The 19,273-nt window shown below is 38.2% G+C and overlaps 1 protein-coding gene across 3 annotated transcripts in view; it reads left to right on the top strand.

Annotated features, from left to right (window-relative positions):
* Window positions 1-606: 606 nt before the first annotated feature.
* ddr2a (discoidin domain receptor tyrosine kinase 2a) overlaps window positions 607-19,273 on the top strand; it is a 38,368-nt gene continuing 19,701 nt past the window's right edge. For all 3 annotated transcript variants that reach the window (XM_074668939.1, XM_074668938.1, XM_074668937.1), the window contains exons 1-3: window positions 607-1,066; window positions 1,920-2,079; window positions 18,041-18,154. In XM_074668939.1, coding sequence (XP_074525040.1) covers window positions 18,073-18,154 — 82 coding nt within the window. In that variant the 5' untranslated portion in view covers window positions 607-1,066; window positions 1,920-2,079; window positions 18,041-18,072. The remainder of the gene's footprint in view (window positions 1,067-1,919; window positions 2,080-18,040; window positions 18,155-19,273) is intronic.

The following is a 19,273-nucleotide window of genomic DNA, read 5'->3' as shown; positions in this document are numbered from 1 at the left end:
TAATACACTAATTTGTTAACTGTTTGTTCTGTCTTGTGAAATAATAACTTTGGAAACAATTGGATAAAAATTAGACATTTTACAAAGAAATATTGCATTCTATTTTTGAAGAATTGTGTTATATAAACTTTGAAATTTGTTAAAATATTCATTTTATTGATTGAGTTGTGAAAACTGTCCTGAAATTTTTTTTAAAATGTAAATCTAAAGACAATTATTTTTTTATTTTTATTTTTTTTAAAGGTTGATATAATATTTATTTGCATAGTTTAATATATGATTCGGTTGTGACAAATTTTGGGAGAGGTAAAACATTGCAAAACATCCTAAAAATACAAAATAAAGATTAACTATTCTTTTACTAGATCTGTGACCTTTAGATATGGTACAATATATATAGGGGAAAATTTAGGGGACTAAAGCACACAAATTTTTAAGATATTGCTTGCCCCATTTTGGATATTTTCGGTAGAATGCCCCATATATATATATATATATATATATATATATATATATATATATATATATATATATATATATATATATATATATATATATACACCTGCATCTAGAAAACTATGAGCCATTTTTGTCATGTGACCACGAGTCTATGGAGGCACACACCATTGGCACTGGTTAACAGGAGTAGTTAGGCGTAGTTATTGGTAGCCACTTAATAAAACACGATACGGTTCCGTTTTTTAAAGTGAATTTCGACATGCCAGCTAAAATGAAATTTAATTGACAGCAAGGTCTATTAAAGTATTTCATACATGACGGGGATCTGCCAACGTGTGATGCTAAGTGAAGCATTTAGCTAAAATTAGCTTGAATGGTGTCTGCGGGGCAAATTGAGTATTGTGGGCTTACTCAACTTGCCACTATGCACATAAGTTAGGTAAAGTCCCTGGAGCATAAAACTGTTTTTCAGGGTTCAGTGACTCACCTGGTTTGGTTTAGAAAAGCTATCGAGCCAAGAAGCTCCAAAAGAAGGACCAACCGGGGTCAACAACCTTTGAAGAGATGAAGAGCGAGCAGCTAATGTCAGAGGTGAACAATCCGTCAGGTCAGTGCTTCAAGACAAATGTTGACACCTGTCTGCCTTTATATATAAAAACCCAACTATTTACATTCATTGAGTGCTGCACACGTACCAGGTACATATGTACTGATTTGACTGTTCCTAAATCTATCTAGGTCTATGTTTATAGAGTAACTGTTCTGATCAACTCTATGAATCTTTAAAGTTTTGTCTCTTTCAACAGGCATACATTAATGAATAAACCAAGAGCAGATGTTAAAAAATTCTAAATGTATTAAACTTTCTTTGTTGGTTTTAATTAAGAAAACAGAATTATTTCAAATAGGAAAATGAGTGATCAGGTTGCTTTAAAAAAAGGTAAATAGCTCCCTGGCACTTGTCTCACTGTCTTCAAGGATCTGCTTTCAGCATCAAGGTTGTGACTAACTGCTCTGCAAGTGCCACTAAAAAAAAGTCATTTCTTGGATATCTTTAGAGTGGTTAATGTCAACAGTATTTTTTATTTGTCATCACCCTTACAAGATGTATTTGAACAGTGGTTATTTTAAAGAACAAATAAAGTAATAGCTATGCTTTAAAGAGCTTTTTAGGAGATGACAGGGAAATAATTTCAAAAAGACGGCAGTCACAAACATTACTTTGAATCATGGTTTCTCCAGCCTCTAGCTGTCAAAAGAAAGGCTCTTTTCAGGAGGAAGAAAGCTTTCTGATTGAGCGTTGGATTCAGCCTTAATTGAAACCGTATGTGTGGCATGTGGAATTCTGGGTCTTTGGCATGCTCCCAGGAATCCACAGAATGTGAAGGGATTTTTTTCCCTCCTCTCTCTCTCTCTCCCTCCATCTTTCTTTCCCCTTCGTCTCTTTTTTTTTTCTTTAGTTGCAGGGCTGTCTTACATCAGCCCAGCGAGCCCTGTGAAAGCGGCTGGTGGACGGAGTGAGCGGGCAGAAGAGAGAAACAGCTTGGATTGTGACTTTCACTGGATTAATCCACAAACCATCTCTGAACAAATGGTCTGAAAGCACGCAGCGTCTTGAAAGTAAGTCATCCCTTTATTTTTACCACATCCTTTATTGCCTGAAAGGTAAAGTGAAGACTTAAGACTCTGTCTCTTCTTTAAAACAAAGCAACTGAATAAGTACCTTCAAGTTTCTTTAAAGTGTCTCATCATGGAGCCTTTAGCTGCATGCTTGAACTTCTTGTACCTTTTGTGTGAAGTAGCTGCTGTTTGCTTGGCAGTCTTAAAGAGTGATGATGTATTGCTCGATTCAGTTCGATTCATTTGCTGCTCTGCTGCAGATCCAGCTGTTTCAAACTGAGGCCAGTACACACTGTTTCCATTTGCTGTGTTTGGATATGATTAAGACTTCTCTTCGTTTACACACATTTTAACTTTAAGTAATGACCAAAGTTGAAGAATAAAGACTTGCAAACTTTAATAAAAGACAGGATTTGAAACCTCTGACTGTCTTGACTCGAAGTGATAACTGCATTATTCAGCTTCTCTCCATTGTGCAGATTCTCCCAACTCTTTAATTCACACGCAACAAAAGAAGTGTAGCTAATGTAAAAATGATGTGACACTCAGTTGATGCTCACACAGGTTTTTGTTTGCTGTACTGCGGTGGGGTCATTTTAGAGTATGTTTTGGTCCAGTCAAACAACTGAGTCATTTATGGTTTCTTAGATTCTTTCAGTGTTTACTGTGGTCAGCTGATGAAATGTGGAATACTCAGATTACAGCTCAGGAAAAAAAAGGTTTCTGTCCTTGCAGCACATGTGCTGCTTTTGTGTCATGGAGGCGGTGTGTGTCATGTAGGTGTTATGGAGGTAGTATGTAGGTGTCCTCCCGTGGTATGTGGGTGATAGAAGTCCACACAGAGGCCTCTATTCTACTTTGTTCAACTTACTCAGTAACTCGACTCGACACTCATCTGTGGAGTGAAGAATGTGTATGAGCTCACTGCCGTGAAATCTGAACCAGCTCTCAAGGATGTGAACACGAGAGGTGCTGCTGATCAATGGGATAATTGTTATGGTGCGATTCAGGTGATGTTAAGGTTATGAGGATATGACTACGATACAGGTTTATGTGCATGCTTGGCCAAAGTTGGCCTTATTGCAAACAACACCTGACTTTAATGCCATTCAATTAAGATTATTGACCTATTCCATCAAAGGAAAATGATCAGAACACATCCAGTCAATTGCTGGTCAGCCAACATAAAGTCCCATACGAGTCCCCCGCCAGACTTTTCAAACGTTTGATCAACTTGATGTGATCTTATGTTAATTGTACAGAATAAATGATGAAATAATGATAATAAACTAACAAAAAATACATAAAAAGTAATGATACAGAATAATGTTCCACTAAAGTTAACTAAGTGTTTTTTATCTATTATGGTTTGATTAAGGTTTACGGTGTTTTTTACTGTTTTAATGGAAGGACTTTTTTTTTAACATCCTTAAGTGCCTTTACAATCACTTTTAAAGCTATTTACTCTAATTTCTGTCAACCTTACTGTTTGGATGAGACACAAACTGACATAAATTTACATTAACAAGAATATTAAGAGCAAATTTGTTGTCTGCAGTATGTTGTAACAAGGTTACTTAAGTCATTCTGTATTGAACAAGTGTCATTTGTAGCACGAAATGTTCAGAGCATTAAAAGAAACCCCTGAACCGACTGCCATTATGCAGCACTGGGCGATGATAAAGTTTTATTTTGAACGGAGTGTGACCCATTTTTTTTCTTGAAGACAACTGCTATGCTACATGTGTTGTGAATAGGCACAATATGAATACAGATTTCTTGACTGACTGTCATCAGTTTTTCTGTCTGCAGTGCTAAATTGCAAAACTTGACCTCCAATTAATCCAGGAATTCCCTGATGACCACAGATTGATAATTAATTATAGTTTAATTGAAAAAGGGGTGTTGATTTTTCCTTCAGGGTCCTTTTGTTGTGCGCTCTAGGCCGAGTGTGTAAGTAGGAAAGTATCTTTATCAAAGTGAAAGAGTTGTTGTTTATGACAGATGTTTATATGAAATGCCTGTGGTGGATCTCAGAGGGGGTGGATAATAAACTGATGCACTTCTTTTATTTGTTGAAAACAGTATAGTCTTCAAAGGGGTATGAGCCCACACCATTGTTTTACTGTCTTGCTGCAATTTAGCCTTGTATGCAAACATACTTACACACACACACACACACACACACATAGGCTAAAACACTTTTAATAAATTGAATTAATGGTGTCAGTGGTTTCAGATGTAATATGTGTTGCGTGAGCATACCCTCTGTGGTTAATAGGATGAGAGAGAGAAAGACGACATAGACAAACCACATTAGGAGTCTGTTATCATATTTTTGAAACATCATCTCAGTCGGTAGCTCCAGAGTCTGACTGACATCCTCACATACAGACCCTAATCACAAACCACAGCAAAGGCTGTAATTTCATTCCCACATTCAAAACACTGACGGCACCCAGGGCTTATTTAGCTTAGCTGTAACTAAACGCAGACATTTGATTGGAAGCATTCTCAAATCAATGCTTCTGGCAAGAGGAAACCAGCTACGCGCTCGCTAGCTGAGGTGCATGCTGTAATTTGGTATAAATAGCTGCATTTCAGGGAACATCATCCCTAAAATACTACACTGTTGACTTTGTGCCCCACATGTGCTTGAACTCCGACCCTGCCCAAACCAGCACCCCTCTCATCACCCACCATTTAAGGGGATTGGGTTACTCGTAGCCTCCAGCAGACTGCATTTGTCCCTCTTAGCCTCTTTCTCTGCTTGAATCTCTTGTTTATCTCTGACTTAAGATCAGCTTCCAACCAGTGGAGATTTGCTGCTCTCTTACAGGAAACAAACAAGCTTCTAATAACCAGACGACCTTGACGACTGCTCAGGTCATGAAAAAAAAAAATCAAACTATGGAGTTCAAGATTTACATACACCCCAACACACAGTCACTCGTGCTTTAGTCCTCTCGCATTTGCACATGTGGCCTCTGATTATGCACAATTCTTCTTTCCCTCCAATTTGCATGTGGCAGTTTCTCTTTGTTTGTTTATCTGTTTGTCTGGAAATAATTATCTGTCTGTCCACCTCGCCGTCCTCCATGATTACAGGCTGTTGGGTAGATCTGAGCTTGTATTTCCACATTAAAAGAACCTCAGGACATGCTGCAGGCTGCCACTGTGCACAAATGACAGCCTGCGACCAATGAAAGAGTTGTCACTGCTGACGTATCAGGCAGTACGGTTGACTTTTTATAGAACTGCTGCTATCTGCACTGTTGTTTCAGCTCTAGTGTAATTGATGTCTCCTGGGCAGGACGATGTGTTAGCAGGCAGAAACCAAGCATCTGTAGACATCTTTATTGACAGAAAAATGTAAAAAATATTTCTTAGCAGCATTTTCTTTAGTTATTTGTGCTATTTATTGGAAAGAGAATAACTTTTTCCTCCTCTATTTCAGATTTACCTGACAGTCAATGTTCTTTGGTACCTTTGGTAAAGAGATAATTCTGTTAGAAAATTAAACCATAAGTTTTTAAAATGACTTTATAGGGTTGTGCCAATGGTTATTTAACCATTAGTAGCTTCAAACTCTTCTAGTTTAGACCATGGATTGAATTCATCCTAGTTTAATCCTCAATCCTCCAAATGCATGGACATTAACCCTGTTTAGATTTATTACTTTAGTGCCTTTTTTTTCTTTGGATTCTGAATGCTGTAAAAAAAAATCACAAGCAGAGAGCCTAACCCAAAAGAATGTGACATTTCCCTCCACGAAAGACTATTTTGTTATTTCCTGTTAGAGTTAAGGTAATTTTAAGGGTTACAAGAAAACAGTTTAATGTTGACATCTGATAAAGGATTTCTCATCTCAGTTGAACACAGAAGCTGTGAGTCAAGCAGCGTGCAGCAGATGGACCTCTGCCCTGATGGGGGAAATGGAAAAAGAGCTCCTTGGCGTGGGCTGGTGTTTTTTCCAATCTGACAGTGTGGCTTTAAAGTTCAGGGCCTGGATATTCAATCAGAATGAATTTCCAGTCAGAGATTGGAGGCTTCTCTACTTACATAACAAACAAAACCTTTTTTTTATTGCAGAATATTAACAATTAATAGTTTGGAGTCTCTCCTGGGGGTGTACAGTAGCAGGTGGGTCTCTACAGACAGCCTCTGCAGTTTTATATGCTGTGTTCCTTTCAGCTGGTAGTCTTTAAACACCTGCAGACAGATTAAACTGTTCATGTGCAAAAGCAACTAAAGGTTGTGAATGACTACATCAGAGATCAGCTAAAGCAGGAGAAGCAGCGCAAAGTCTGTTTTCAGTGTTTGGATTCATGCTGCCTTCACGCAAAAGCCTGTTTTTGCCTGCTCTGTCATACGGCAACTAAATATGCCTAGTATATCATGCAACATGTACACACATATGGTAAAAGATATCCTACAATTAGGCGTATACTATACAATTCTCTACGTAAGTCACCCATACAATGGAGTATTGTTGTCTGTTTCCTGTGCTGCTTCTTTTTCAGTCAAGAACATTTAATCATGTCTGTGTGTGGAGGGTGCACATGTTCGCCTCTCTCAAATTTAACTGCTATGTTTACACGGTTCCACCTGGGTCTGATTGAGAAATGTGATTCAGATTTTATGCATTCTCATAAAAATCAAATACCTGGGACGCTGTGTTACAGCCTAAAGGGAGAATCAGGACGGCACAATGGAAAGCACATGTGTGGATTCCTATGGTGCATAGCATATGGACGCATAGTGTATCAATTAAGCCAAGTGGACAGACAGTGGGTGTTAGCACGTGCTCTACACACACATAAATACACACTAAGCATTGTGTGTAGTGTACATTATGCAGTTTATAAAAGAAGGACTGCCATGAAATGAAACTATGCTCATAGATGAGTTTTCACAGGTTGTATTCCCCTTTATACAATATAAACAGTTTATAAACAGTTATCACAGCCCTTACTATTATTTTCTTGTAAATGTACAAATTGTTAAAATTGCTGTGTTGTCAGTTAGACTCTATTCACATGCTAAAGTTAGCACTGAATTTAAAACAGGAATGTCTTGTCTCTGTGGGCAGTCAGTGCACTTTGAAAGGAAATGACTCTGTACCCGCTCTTAGATCCACTCACCAAGAATTGGTGACTGGTATGGGAAAAAAAGCAAGAACTGAAAAAGATACTTTGAACAGAAGATGCTGAACCCTCATATTTGAATCATCTGTGCCATCTCTCCTTCCTGAAATCACCAAAAACAGTTTTTATTTGTCTGTGTGATCAAGTGTTCAGTTATTCTCAACCCCTATTGGCTGCTGCTTCTTCCTCTGCCGATGCTAATTTTAAGCTAGGACTGTTGACACTGCTGTGTGTGTGTGTGTATATATGTGTGTGTTTGTGTGAATAACACAGCGGCAGGGACCAGAGCCAAGTTAACCTGTGTGTTGACTTTTCAGGCTTTCCCAGGGTGCAGGACCTGGTGGTGCACCAGTGTTACTCAATAAGCCTGGCCTCAAACTGTGCAGCAGAAAATCTGGTTATTTAAACAAACAAGACGGCCTGGGAAAACAAAATACAACCACCATCCTGTTTGCAGTGTGAGGGGCTGCTGGAGGAAGCTGCTGTAAGCCTCTATCCAGTGTGTGAATTCCTGTCATGTTTCTTAGTGCAAGGTGAGCTCTGTTTAAAGATAAATGTATGTCTTTTTGGGAAGTGTGAGTGATATTTCACTTTTTATTTCAACCTTTCCTGAAGGTGTCTCTAATTCATCCATCTATATATCATGTTGTTGTAGTCACTGTATCTGTGTGTTTCTTAGTTAGGGTGGTAAGTTCCTGAGTAGAGTATCCATCCTTAACCACCTCCTGGACTCGCTGTTACTTGAAAAAAATAAAACAACTGTGTAGTCTTCAGGAACAATCTGTTCCTGGTTGATGCGGTAACCATTGTTTGCTGCCTTAAAACATTATGTGTTTATATCATTTTGTCTGAATTCAAACAAAGGCCTGCTCAGGGTTGATTCCCACATCGTCCAGTCTGAAGTGTGCTGTGACTGTTAAATACTGAGCACTGTAACTGACATGTGTATAAAATTTATACATTATATTTATACTATAAATACACCTTAAAACATACATTAGACTGAATGAGTATCTGACAGATAATTAAACTAAATGTTTACATGACATAATATAACTCCCCCTCACACCTGTGGATGCGGTTATGCACTGTCTTATTAAACAGTGTTTACCTCATCTAGATTTATTTTAATAAATGATCATGTGGGCAAAAGTAAAAGTGCTTTTAGCCTCTGCCATGCTTTTAATAACTGGTAGTGGTGAAGAGATTTGTATGATTAGATTAATAATGCTATGCTCAATCAGAAATCACTATTTTATTTTTCTTAGTTATTTTTCAACAAACATTTCAGAACTTAACACTCACACAGGCTTCCTTTCAGGGCTTTTATGAAGTTTAAATTCAAAATATATTAAGCACATTTAACAGCATTTACATTTTAAACTATCCATCAAATGGACTTTTACTTATCAAACACAAATAGCACTTGAATATTATAGAAGTATTTGTGATACAATCATAGACTGTATAAAACATGGACGTAGTCTCTGCGACGTCATCCGTCTGTTTCTGAAATGGAAAATGAAGCACATGGGCTAAAGGGGCCATATTGGTAGTGGCAAGGGCTTCATGTACAGCTATAGGGCAGCTGTCGGTCACATGACCCTGAGCTGTGCCTCTAATTGGGGGAGCTTGCGATCTCAATATCCTCTGAATGGCCGAGTTGGAAAAAAATTCACCCCCCGTACAGTGGGTGTGATAGTAAAATTCACGACTCAGACAGAAGATGTTTTTTCAACCAAGCTGTAAATAGGTTAATTTCTGCTTTGAAAACTGCTTTTCTTTTGGCTCTGTGTGAATGTGACTTTAGGTACTTCCGGAGCCAGCCTCAAGCGAACACTCCAGAAACAGCCGATTTTAGCACTTCCACATTGTCTAATATTCTTAGACTGGAGGTTGCGGCTTGAATACAATGCAAAAAAAATGCAAATGAGACTGAAAAGACTTCCACTAAATTTAGACGAGTGCATTTACACCCCTTAGAAAAATGCCAAATCTTCAAAGTCAAACTTTTTAATCCTTTGTTACTGTCTAAGACGATAAATTGAACAGTGGATGAACAAATTGATGATTTTTTTTTTTTTTTTTGCCAGTACAATGAAATAATAACATATATTAATCCATTGTCCTCTGTATTTGACAATAACAACAGACAAACACAGCTTTTACCCTTCAAAGTGAAAACACACAAATTGAATATAGGCATGCATTATCTGAGAGTTGAACTCAAAGATATACAGCTCATGAAATATAATTTAGGAGAGTGATCCACTGCGACCTCAGGAAAGGGGGGGAAGATTGACAGAAAGGTTTGAGATTTTTAACAGTTACCATGATCCTTATCACTAATTAATGGGTTACTTTCACAAAGGCGCCAAAGGATCACAAAATGTTGTACAATGTAAAATGTTGTATGAGTTTTACAACATTAGTTTGCTTATAGCAGCCAACACCTTGTTTTGACCATAAACTGTATAAAATATGGACATATGTGACTCCAGGTACTTCCAGAGCCACCCTCAAGCGAGAAACATCAGATTTTAGCACTTCTCCTTTGTCTCATAGTCTTAGACCAGAGGTTGCTGCTTGGTTTTGACATCTTACATTGCTCTGCATAATTTAGGACAGCTTCATTTTCTGCACTTTCAAAATAATTTCACTGTTTTTACTCTTTTCATTGTGCTCCAAATACTTCACATTTGAATTCAGTGCGTTCTGTATATGTTGAGCTACATAGTGTTCGCTTTGATGTCGACTGTGAATTCATCACCATGAACAGGTATTGCACTTTGGTTGAATGTTAACTGTCATCGAGATGGGTTGGATGATATCAGGGTGTCCACAGAGTCTTAAAAAGTAATAAAAATTGATAAATCAATTTTGGGAAAATTAAGGGCCTTAAAAAGTATTAAAAAGTCTTAATTGTGGTTTTATGAGGTATTAAGTTTCATAGGTATTCAAGCTTTGACCCAAAAAATATCCATGAATATTTATTTTCCTCCTTGCAACTGTCCCCTGATTGGGACGTTCAACATTCAGCCGATAAAGTTCTAAAATAGAATAGAATAGAAGAAAATAGAGTTACTTTATTGATCCCAAACTGGAAAAATGTTGTGTTAACAGCAGAAATCAATGGAGTCAGTAGAAAAATACAAAAAGAAAAAAGAATAAAATAAAAAAATACATAAAGACTCTAGTTACAATAAAATCCAAATTAAGGACTGTGAGCGGTATAAACACCAGCTATAAATTAACGTCATTTCTGGTTTCACAAAGAGAAATTAAATACAACATTAAAGCAAATCACACAATCTCGCACATGTCCTAAATTTTAAAAATGATTAAATAATTTCTCATTTTTTTCAGCAAGTTGGCCTTGAATAAGTCCTGTTTCTTGTTGTGGGAGTGTCGATAAACCTGCCTTTAATTTCATTTGTTCTTTCAAGCTTTTTTCCTCCTTAGCTTACATCATTTCTGTAAAAATGTAAACTACAACTGTTAAAAAGTGGATGCCAACAACAGCTGAAAGTCGCGATAAAGTCTTAAAACTTTTTTAAAGGTTTTTGAAAAAGTCTTAAAAAGGTGTTGAAATCAACCTCAGGATTTTAGCATATACCCTGGATACAAATTTACTGTGATACATCTACAGGAGACATATTTATATTAATGGGTTGGTTTGTATTTAGACTTAAAAAAGGCTCACTTTAGGCGCCACATTGTGAAAGAGAAGGCAAGGTTTTTCTCTTCTTCTAAATGAAATATGGTGTCCGGGTAGTGGTAGAAGTTAAAAACAGGCCCTTATAAAGCTCAGACAACAGAGAGGCACAGAGAGGCACATCAGCTACGAAATTTACTGCTCCATTTAATCTTCGTCGGTTTCTGTAGTCACAAAACGGTAAAGAAATATTGTTTTCATGATTCATTCTCATTTTCCTGTTGCACTTCGTCCTCTTATTTGTCCCGTGTGTTTGGACCTGCTCTCACAAAATAACCTGTAATACAAAAAACATGTTTTCAATGTGTCAAACACGCTTGTGTACTTGTAAGGACCCTGATCTCATTGTTTTATACACTTCCAGTTCAAGTTTGTTTTGTTCCGTTCTTGAAAGATTTCAGAGCCGACTTTGGTTTATTTGGATAGCGTGACTGTGTTGAGGTTGGACTTAGATGGAGTTGAGCAGAGAGACAGGAGATCAGACGATTTTGATTCTTTCATGTCTGGCTGAATGTAGACCTATACAAATAGTGTTTAACACTGATGTTGAGGATTGGTTGTATTATAAAGACCATCTGACATTATTTTTATTTCTGAGTGTACATTTCAGGATATCCCTTTTTCTTTTATTCATGAGCATAGAAGACATTTTAGCAAACCTATCCGAGTTAGAATTACAATATTATTGTGACGTGAACCAAAGAGCTATAGATCTATTGGGCAAAACCCATTCCTCACACTTGTGGATTGTGATAAAGCAATGATAACGCCTCTTTATTATATGAGGTGCAAGTGTTTGACGTATTTCAAAGGCCTTCTATACTTTCCCTTTTCTAGTCTCCTCTCGTGACTCTCTTTGTTCTTGTTTACACTGGACTACCCGCCCCAGATTGTTTGTCAATGTTACTTAAACGTACCTCTTGAAGTATTGGGACCCTCTGTAACTGGGAAAAAGACAAAAATGCAACCATGCCTTGCTCAAAGACCAAGATACTATTATTTTTGCATACTGAACAACAAGAGCTTATAGGTCAAACTTAGTGTCTTTTCTGTGTGTCCCGTTTTGGCTCACAGGTAGTGAAGGCTATGTGGTCTTAATCTCCTATCCTTTTCCTGCTCCGTCTCTCAGGAGCCATGAGAATAAATCCACCGCTGAAGGGTTTGTGCAGCTGCCTGCGCTCCCCCAGCTCCTCAGTTTCTCCTTCTCTATTACTGCTCCTGTTCCTCAGAAAACTCAAGCTCAGAAAAATCAGCCATCTGTTTTGCTGTTAAATGAACAGAAATATTGCACTTGTAAGAAATGGAGTGAAATATAATTAATAATGAGTCAGCCCATGAACTCTGTTTAAAAGCTTAGATTTAATGACGGTGAGAGGATAATAAATAAAAAAGGTACAGACATTTCTGAGCAGTAGTAAGTTGAAATTAAACCCTTCAGATGATTTGTCATAAGCTCACAACTGCTTTCCTCTTAAAAATGTATCTGAAAGTGAAAAGGGGAAAAAAAAACCTGGAACGAACACTTTTTGAACCCGTGATAGGACATGAATAAGTTTTTCCTGCTGTTTTCCTGTAAGAGGAGAATAGAGAAAAGTTTCCAGAGCAGTGAACCTGTGCCTGCTCCAGCTCTACTGACTGATCTAATGTTATTGTAACAGAAACCTGCACGGGAATAACAGCTGTTCATTTTAAACAGGTATTGAGAACACAGCTGGATCCAGAGGGGGCAAAAACAATACAACTGATGCACAGGATATCCAAGTCACCGTTTGAATAATCTCAAATGTATTCCCATCAGGAACATTTACAGTTGGAAACTTAAAACTCACTTTTCCTGACAAACAAAAAAAGAATTTAAAGACGTCAAGAATTTGCTCTGTACTACATTGGAGCCGGTCAATTACAAAAGCCAATGAATAGGAAAGTTAAAGCTTTCTGCATTATATGAGAAGAGTTCTCTATCACAGTTACTTTAGGTTTTTTAATTTTTGGCAGAATTTTGCTACTGTAGCTAATTTAAAGTATTTTATTTAATGAATAATCTCTTGGGTTGTTGTGTTGCACTGAAATACATTCTTACTGATGAAGTTATCAGTGGTACTTTTTTATTCCTGGACATTTTTGTTCGCTGAACATTGTCCTTTCTGGTTTAATTTTCTGTCACGGTTGGACCTCTGCAGGGGCAGAACCAGGGGGTGGCTGGCCATCCCTTAAATCTGATTGGCCCTCCCAGAAACCACCCTGAGATCCTTTACTGTGATGCGTTATTTTTGTTGTCAGAGGTGGCACTTATAATGTAATCAGCTGTTTGGGTTGTGTTTAAGGCTGTCTGAAGCTGCTTTGCTTTTGACTGTGAAACATTTACTATTGTTGGTGTTAAACAGTGGCTTTGGACAACATCTTCTTTTTGAGTGTCTGAGGAATCAAGGCACTCCACTCCCTCATAATCTAATCTTTTAATTTAGAAGTTATACACATTTATAAGATTGTTTGATTATTTTCTATCAGAAACTAAAGTAGATGTAATTAGTGGAGATAACTCTCCATGGTTTGGTAGGAGGCCCTTGTGTCGACCACCTCTGAACACCCTGAAATAGGGCCCCCATTTTAGCGGCCACAGACACAAACGTCTGGCGTTGTCGCTGGACTCTTGTAGCTTAAAGCAGAAGATAAAAATCTCCAACAGACAAATTGATAAATCTTCTTTTTTTTGGTAAGATTTTTCGTTCTTCGTATAATGGCATGCTTTCTCAAGCTGAGTTTGTTGGTCAGTTTGTAATATTTTTGTTGGTGGTTGGAGCTGGTATGCTGATTTGGATTGCAAAATTCCAGGAATTTTTAAAGTTGGAAACTTTCCGTGGGAATTTCCAGAAATTAATGTTAACTGCATTGACCTGGTCATGTACATGTGTAAAAACTAGGGATGGGCGAGTACCAATACCAAGCCGATAGCCAATGCTCAAGGCTATTTGCTGGGATTTAACACCACGGGAAATGTGCGTAAAGTCCAGTTCAGACAACATGAATGAACCAGGGAGAGTTAACAGTTAAAGTTTTTTTATCTTGCACTTCAGTTTTCTTTGAGGAATACCTAAACTCTGGCAGTTGTTAGTTTTATTCTGCACTTTTAATATTATTTTTTTAAACATTTATTAAAAAAAAAAAAAAACTCAGAGAGAGTTGTTTGTGTTTTATTTATGACTAAATGTTAGAGTGACTTTGCTGTCTTTGTTCAAAATGATCTGTCACTGTTAATTAAAATTTCATATCAAACATTTTGTGCAGGGGGGGGGGTTAAGTTGACATGCATGCAAAAATGTGTAATGCAATATTTTTGAATTACGTCGACAACAAGACCCACCCCCATCAATAATTTCCAAAATTTCCAGACAAAAAATCTCTGTATGTTTTAAAATAATTTATTTGAGATGATGCCAACAAAACTGTGAAAATTTCCAAAATTCCTGGGCTAAACTCTCCATGAAAATTTACGAGAACTTTCTTGAAATTTGCTGCAAATTTTTCACACCTGCTGATAAAAATGCACAGAATGTTTCTTACTGCCTTGTAAGTGTTAGTCATGTGGTATTCCTCACCTGCTTCCCAACGGTTCAGGAGAACGTAAAGTGATGGACTTATCCTTTAAGTCCTGTAAGTTTTCTAACATTTATGACTCTTTTCTCTATTTTTTGGCTCCATTCCCAAGTGACAGCATGCTGTTTGAGCCATTTTGAGCAGAAATGCTAAATGTCAGTGATTGGCAGTGAAACAGCTAAAACATACAAACACAGCAGCTCAGTCCATGGAGAGTGTTCAGCCAAAAGGTCAATTCTCCTCCCCTGTACAGCACAGGCTGCCTTTACATAAACCTTCCTCTGAACATAGTAAACACATTTTTGACTCCTAAATGCACATAAGCCATCAGGTGTTTGTGTTTCATTAGCTCTGAAAAGCTGAGAGGAGTTAGGCTTAGTGAAAGGGTCTCAGTGGGAAGTGGCAGTAACTCAAAACTTCAGGAAATGGAAGTAAGAAAAGTAATGAGATTATGTGTGAAGGCACAATGAAAGAGTCAAGTCAGAGCGTCATTAATGTCACAGACTTCAGACTGCTTGGACCAGACCACCTTAAGCTCCTTCAAGGATTTTTTAACAGGCTTATGAAACAGACTTCTTTATGAGCTACAAGTTCAATCATCAGGTGTGAGATTAATTATTCTCTGTGTTTACAAAGTCGTGAAACTGAGGCCACCTTAAGACATCCCACTGATAGCACTTTCAGTGCTTTTTGCGCGTCATGTGTTGATGATGTAATTGTAGTTTGTTGTTCCTGCTCATATTTGTTTTTTTCTTTTGTAATGAACTCTGCTTTGACCTGCAAAGGATAACAGTTGAAAATCAGCCTCATGGCCAAGTCTGGTATATTTACCCATTTACTGCGCTGGGATGTACATCAATATACACTGTCTCTTTGAATTAACACAAATACACTGAACACTGCCTTACTTCCTCTCAGTTGGTGACTTATTTGACTGGTAGTAGGAAGAAGGCTTACCTTTTTTGAAGCTTAGGAGATGCCATAAACACATAGAAGAAATGATCAGGTAAGAGATAAGAGCTTTGTCCATTGTAGTGGTCAAGATTGACAAAAAACTAAAGGTTCCTCACAGCAGCTGTGAAAAAGATCTTCAGGCATCAGTTATAACCATGACTGCTTTCCATACAATTTTTCATACAACCAAATGCCTGATTTTTTCAGCAAGGTTGTGTGGAAATCTGAAAAAATCTGGCACAAACTCAAAAACAACAGGTCTGGACATGTTTCCCATGGACAGAGTGAGCCGCATAGATGAATCTGCACTTTATATATGTCAGAGGCTCATTTGTAAAGAGTTTAATTGGTGAGAAAGGGAGCAAACTAATAGTGGAGATCCCTTGCTGAATTCCTACAGCAGTACATAAGCTCAGAGATGCTCGTTTAGGGCTGTTATTGTGCAGAACTGTCACCATAAATGCAGATTGAGCTCGATGAGAATCGAAGGCCTGTCATAGAGCTACATCCTGATGACCAGGCTGGGGAACTGCTGCTCTGAGCGCTGAGATTCATGCTGCTGATCCTTCTGTTATTTCAACAGGGCAACGTCAGAAAAATATTGTTTTTGGCCTGTGATGATGACTGGGATATGTCTGATACATACACACACTGATGTGTGTGAAAAGTCCCACAGTTCTCTGCTAGTCTTGTTTTATGTTTGGAGTAGTTGGGCTTAGATAGCCCTGCTTTTTTCAGTATTTATTCTAGAGTTTTTACTGACTTTTTTTGTGTTTCATTAAGTTACTTTAACAAAATAACAATAAATACGTGAAATGTTTTATAGTATTAGAAAAACAAAGAATAGAACAGAATAGATTAGAAATTTATTGTCATTGTAACAAGCACAACAAAATTGAAGTCACAGCAGCAATTAAGAAACAAAAGTAAGAAAGTGTATAGAAAGTGCAAAAAGGTCCATAAGAAAATAGATGATGACAGCTTGTCCATCATTCTTTAGTTCAGCCAGCCTCCACCTCCACAGGGTCCAGGACTGAGCGTCTTCAGTCATGCTCCATCTCTGTCTCCTGGATCCTGTCTGCTCACACCAGGTGAAGCTCTTCCAATGTGGTGTTGGTGTCTGATGTTAGCTCCGTTAGCCATGTCTGTGAATAGCATGATGCTACTCTGCCCTCTGGTATTCCCTCTGTTGTTGGGTTAGCACAGCTAGCTCGTCCATCTTATTGGAGATAGATCTTACGTTCCCAATAATGATGGAAGGACAGGTCCATGTCGTCACTTCTTAGCTCACACCTGAGAACCAGCACGTCGTCCTCACCTCCTTCTCCTCACCTTGTGGGAAGACATCAGGCCTTACACCAGTTAGCATTGACATGCTACAGGCTGCTAACAGCTGAGTTCACATGTAAACAATGCAGCCATGGTTACATGTAGGATCTCCAGACAAACACAGGAGCATAAGTAAAAATATCAATGAAGCCACAAAAAGTTTGGTGTTCATGACCAACAAATGAGCCATACAAAGTAATGATCCACTCCAAATACAAAGATGACGCAAAAGAGACAAAAAAATGACAAGAAACGGACAAAGAAGAGGGAGCTACTGCAAAAGGCAGCCATAGCCAACAGGGTGGCGCCTAGCAACTATATAACTATAGCAAAATCAATAGCTTTTTCCTTTAGTATTTCTCTCCCTTGTAACATCACATTGTCTCATTTGCTTCACAATTCTATTACATGAGTCTAACTTAACAAGGTGTGAACAATAAAACCGACCTCAGTTATATAACAGAGACTGTAAGCAGTGGCAAACGTCCCTCACTGGAAACTATATCAAGTATAAGTGAAACTAACTGAACCCATCCTCGCCCTGTCATAAACATTTCATACGCTCGGTTAAATGAGAAGTAACCAATGCTGGATGTCGACATGTTTGTTTGTTAAACCCTGCTTTTATGGCGACACATAATGAGTGAAATGTGGGCAGAAACTAGTAGAAACTAGTTGTTTGCTGTGTTCTGCTGGTAGACTGAGTGGTCAGTTGGAGGCGACTGGTTGGCGCTGAGTCTGTCCAGCTGAAGTCATGTCTGTGACTCAGTGCCTCACTGTCTCTCTGCCCACTTCCTCCAACAGTTTGTCTTTATTTATTCACTCATCATTTGTTCCTACAATTAGTGTGCATTATGTAACAATGTTTAAATATATACACTGAAACCTTTATCCTTTCTTGTATAGTTTTAGAGCTGATATTGAAATATCACACAAGTTTAACAGGCCTTTTCTCATGGTGTGATAAAGCACTAAATAAATGGAAAATCCAGTTTGGTGGTAATCATTGAGTCTTTTATTGAGTGAAGTAAAAAAACATGCTTCCAATTAAACTCCCTTTTTCCTCTTGTGTATCCAAACAAATATTTGGTTCCCATGAATACAGAGGAGAAACATGATGCTATGCACCAGGCTGTTGTTCATTGTTTCAGAGTTGTGCTCTAACTATATGTTTAACTTTGTCTTTCACATTTCTGTAACCAGCTGTATCATTTTCTTCCAGATTGGCAGCCTGTCTCTGTGCATGTGTTTGGGATGAAGCGGCCGTGGGATGTTCACCTTCTCCTGCTCTCTCTTCTCTCCCTGTTCGGAGCCGTCACGTCACAAGTTAACCCAGGTCTGTGCAGCCGCTACGATGCAAACTCATGTTTCTGTGTTACCGAAGATTAAGGTGTCACAGACTGCAGTGAGGGCACAGTCAGAAGTTTGTGAATGCAATAAAATGACTTTTGTGAGTTTTGCGTAGTGTTTTAGGGTTCCAATCCAGACTGAGTTGGATTCAGTTTTTGGCTCGGTGCTGCTTTGTGGTCCTCTCTTTCTGGTTGAGGCCCTTTGATCCCAGCAAGCGCAGCTCTCTCCAGCTCTCTTTTCTGTTTGGGTGGTTTTTGTGATGTCAAAGAAAATGGACCAATAACTTTTAACAAGGAAAGAGAGCAGCAACATTTGGTGGGGAGAAATGAAATCAAATGGGAAGCAAAGAGGTTTTTGGTTATTGTTACAATTCTGGAAATACAGGCGATATCTGCCAGTAAAAACCCAAATCTGGCTACTGTTTATGACTCGCCTCTCGAGGCCTCTGTCATCAGGCTGAGTTTTCTCTATTGTTGAAAGGATAATGGGGGACATGTGCTCAGACGCAGACAGTGATAATGAGGGTTTTGTCAGAAAGGTTCAACACAGAGTTTACAGGTCACACTAACCTCACTCAGTCAAGCTGCATTTATAAAGAACAGTGGAAAAAATGCCCCATCACCTCCACATCCTGCCTGACTCCACCCCACTTCCACTTTCTAAATGAAACTTCTGGCAAAAAACTCAGTGATGAACAATCCACTTTAAGATTACATCCACTTTTTGCTTTAATAGAACATTTAATCTCAACATGAGTGAACCTAAAGTGTATAGATGAAACAGACAGGCAGACGCTGGCTCTGTTAGTCAAAAATATTAAAAGAATGAAACAGAGAAAAGCAGAGATAAGTAATTCATTGCATCAATAATGACCCATATGATAGCTTGAACAATAAATCTAAAACGTAAACACAAGGTCTGCGTGACTGTCCTGGATGATTCTGCTCCCTCTCAAACTGAGATCGGCCAACAGAGCTGCAGGAAAACCACAGAAATGACATTCTTTTGAACCAGGTCAACGAAAAGTTATGCTGGGATCTTTTTCAATCCTTTTAACAGAGCGAGCTACACAGGCATGCACAAACACACACAGACACATCACGCA

Source organism: Halichoeres trimaculatus, unplaced genomic scaffold (genome assembly GCF_033239565.1).
Source record: "Halichoeres trimaculatus isolate MK-OKI-2021-1 unplaced genomic scaffold, fHalTri1.1 fHalTri1_scaffold_4, whole genome shotgun sequence".
Classification (NCBI taxonomy): Eukaryota; Metazoa; Chordata; class Actinopteri; order Labriformes; family Labridae; genus Halichoeres; species Halichoeres trimaculatus.
This window is presented reverse-complemented; position numbering and strand designations above follow the sequence as displayed.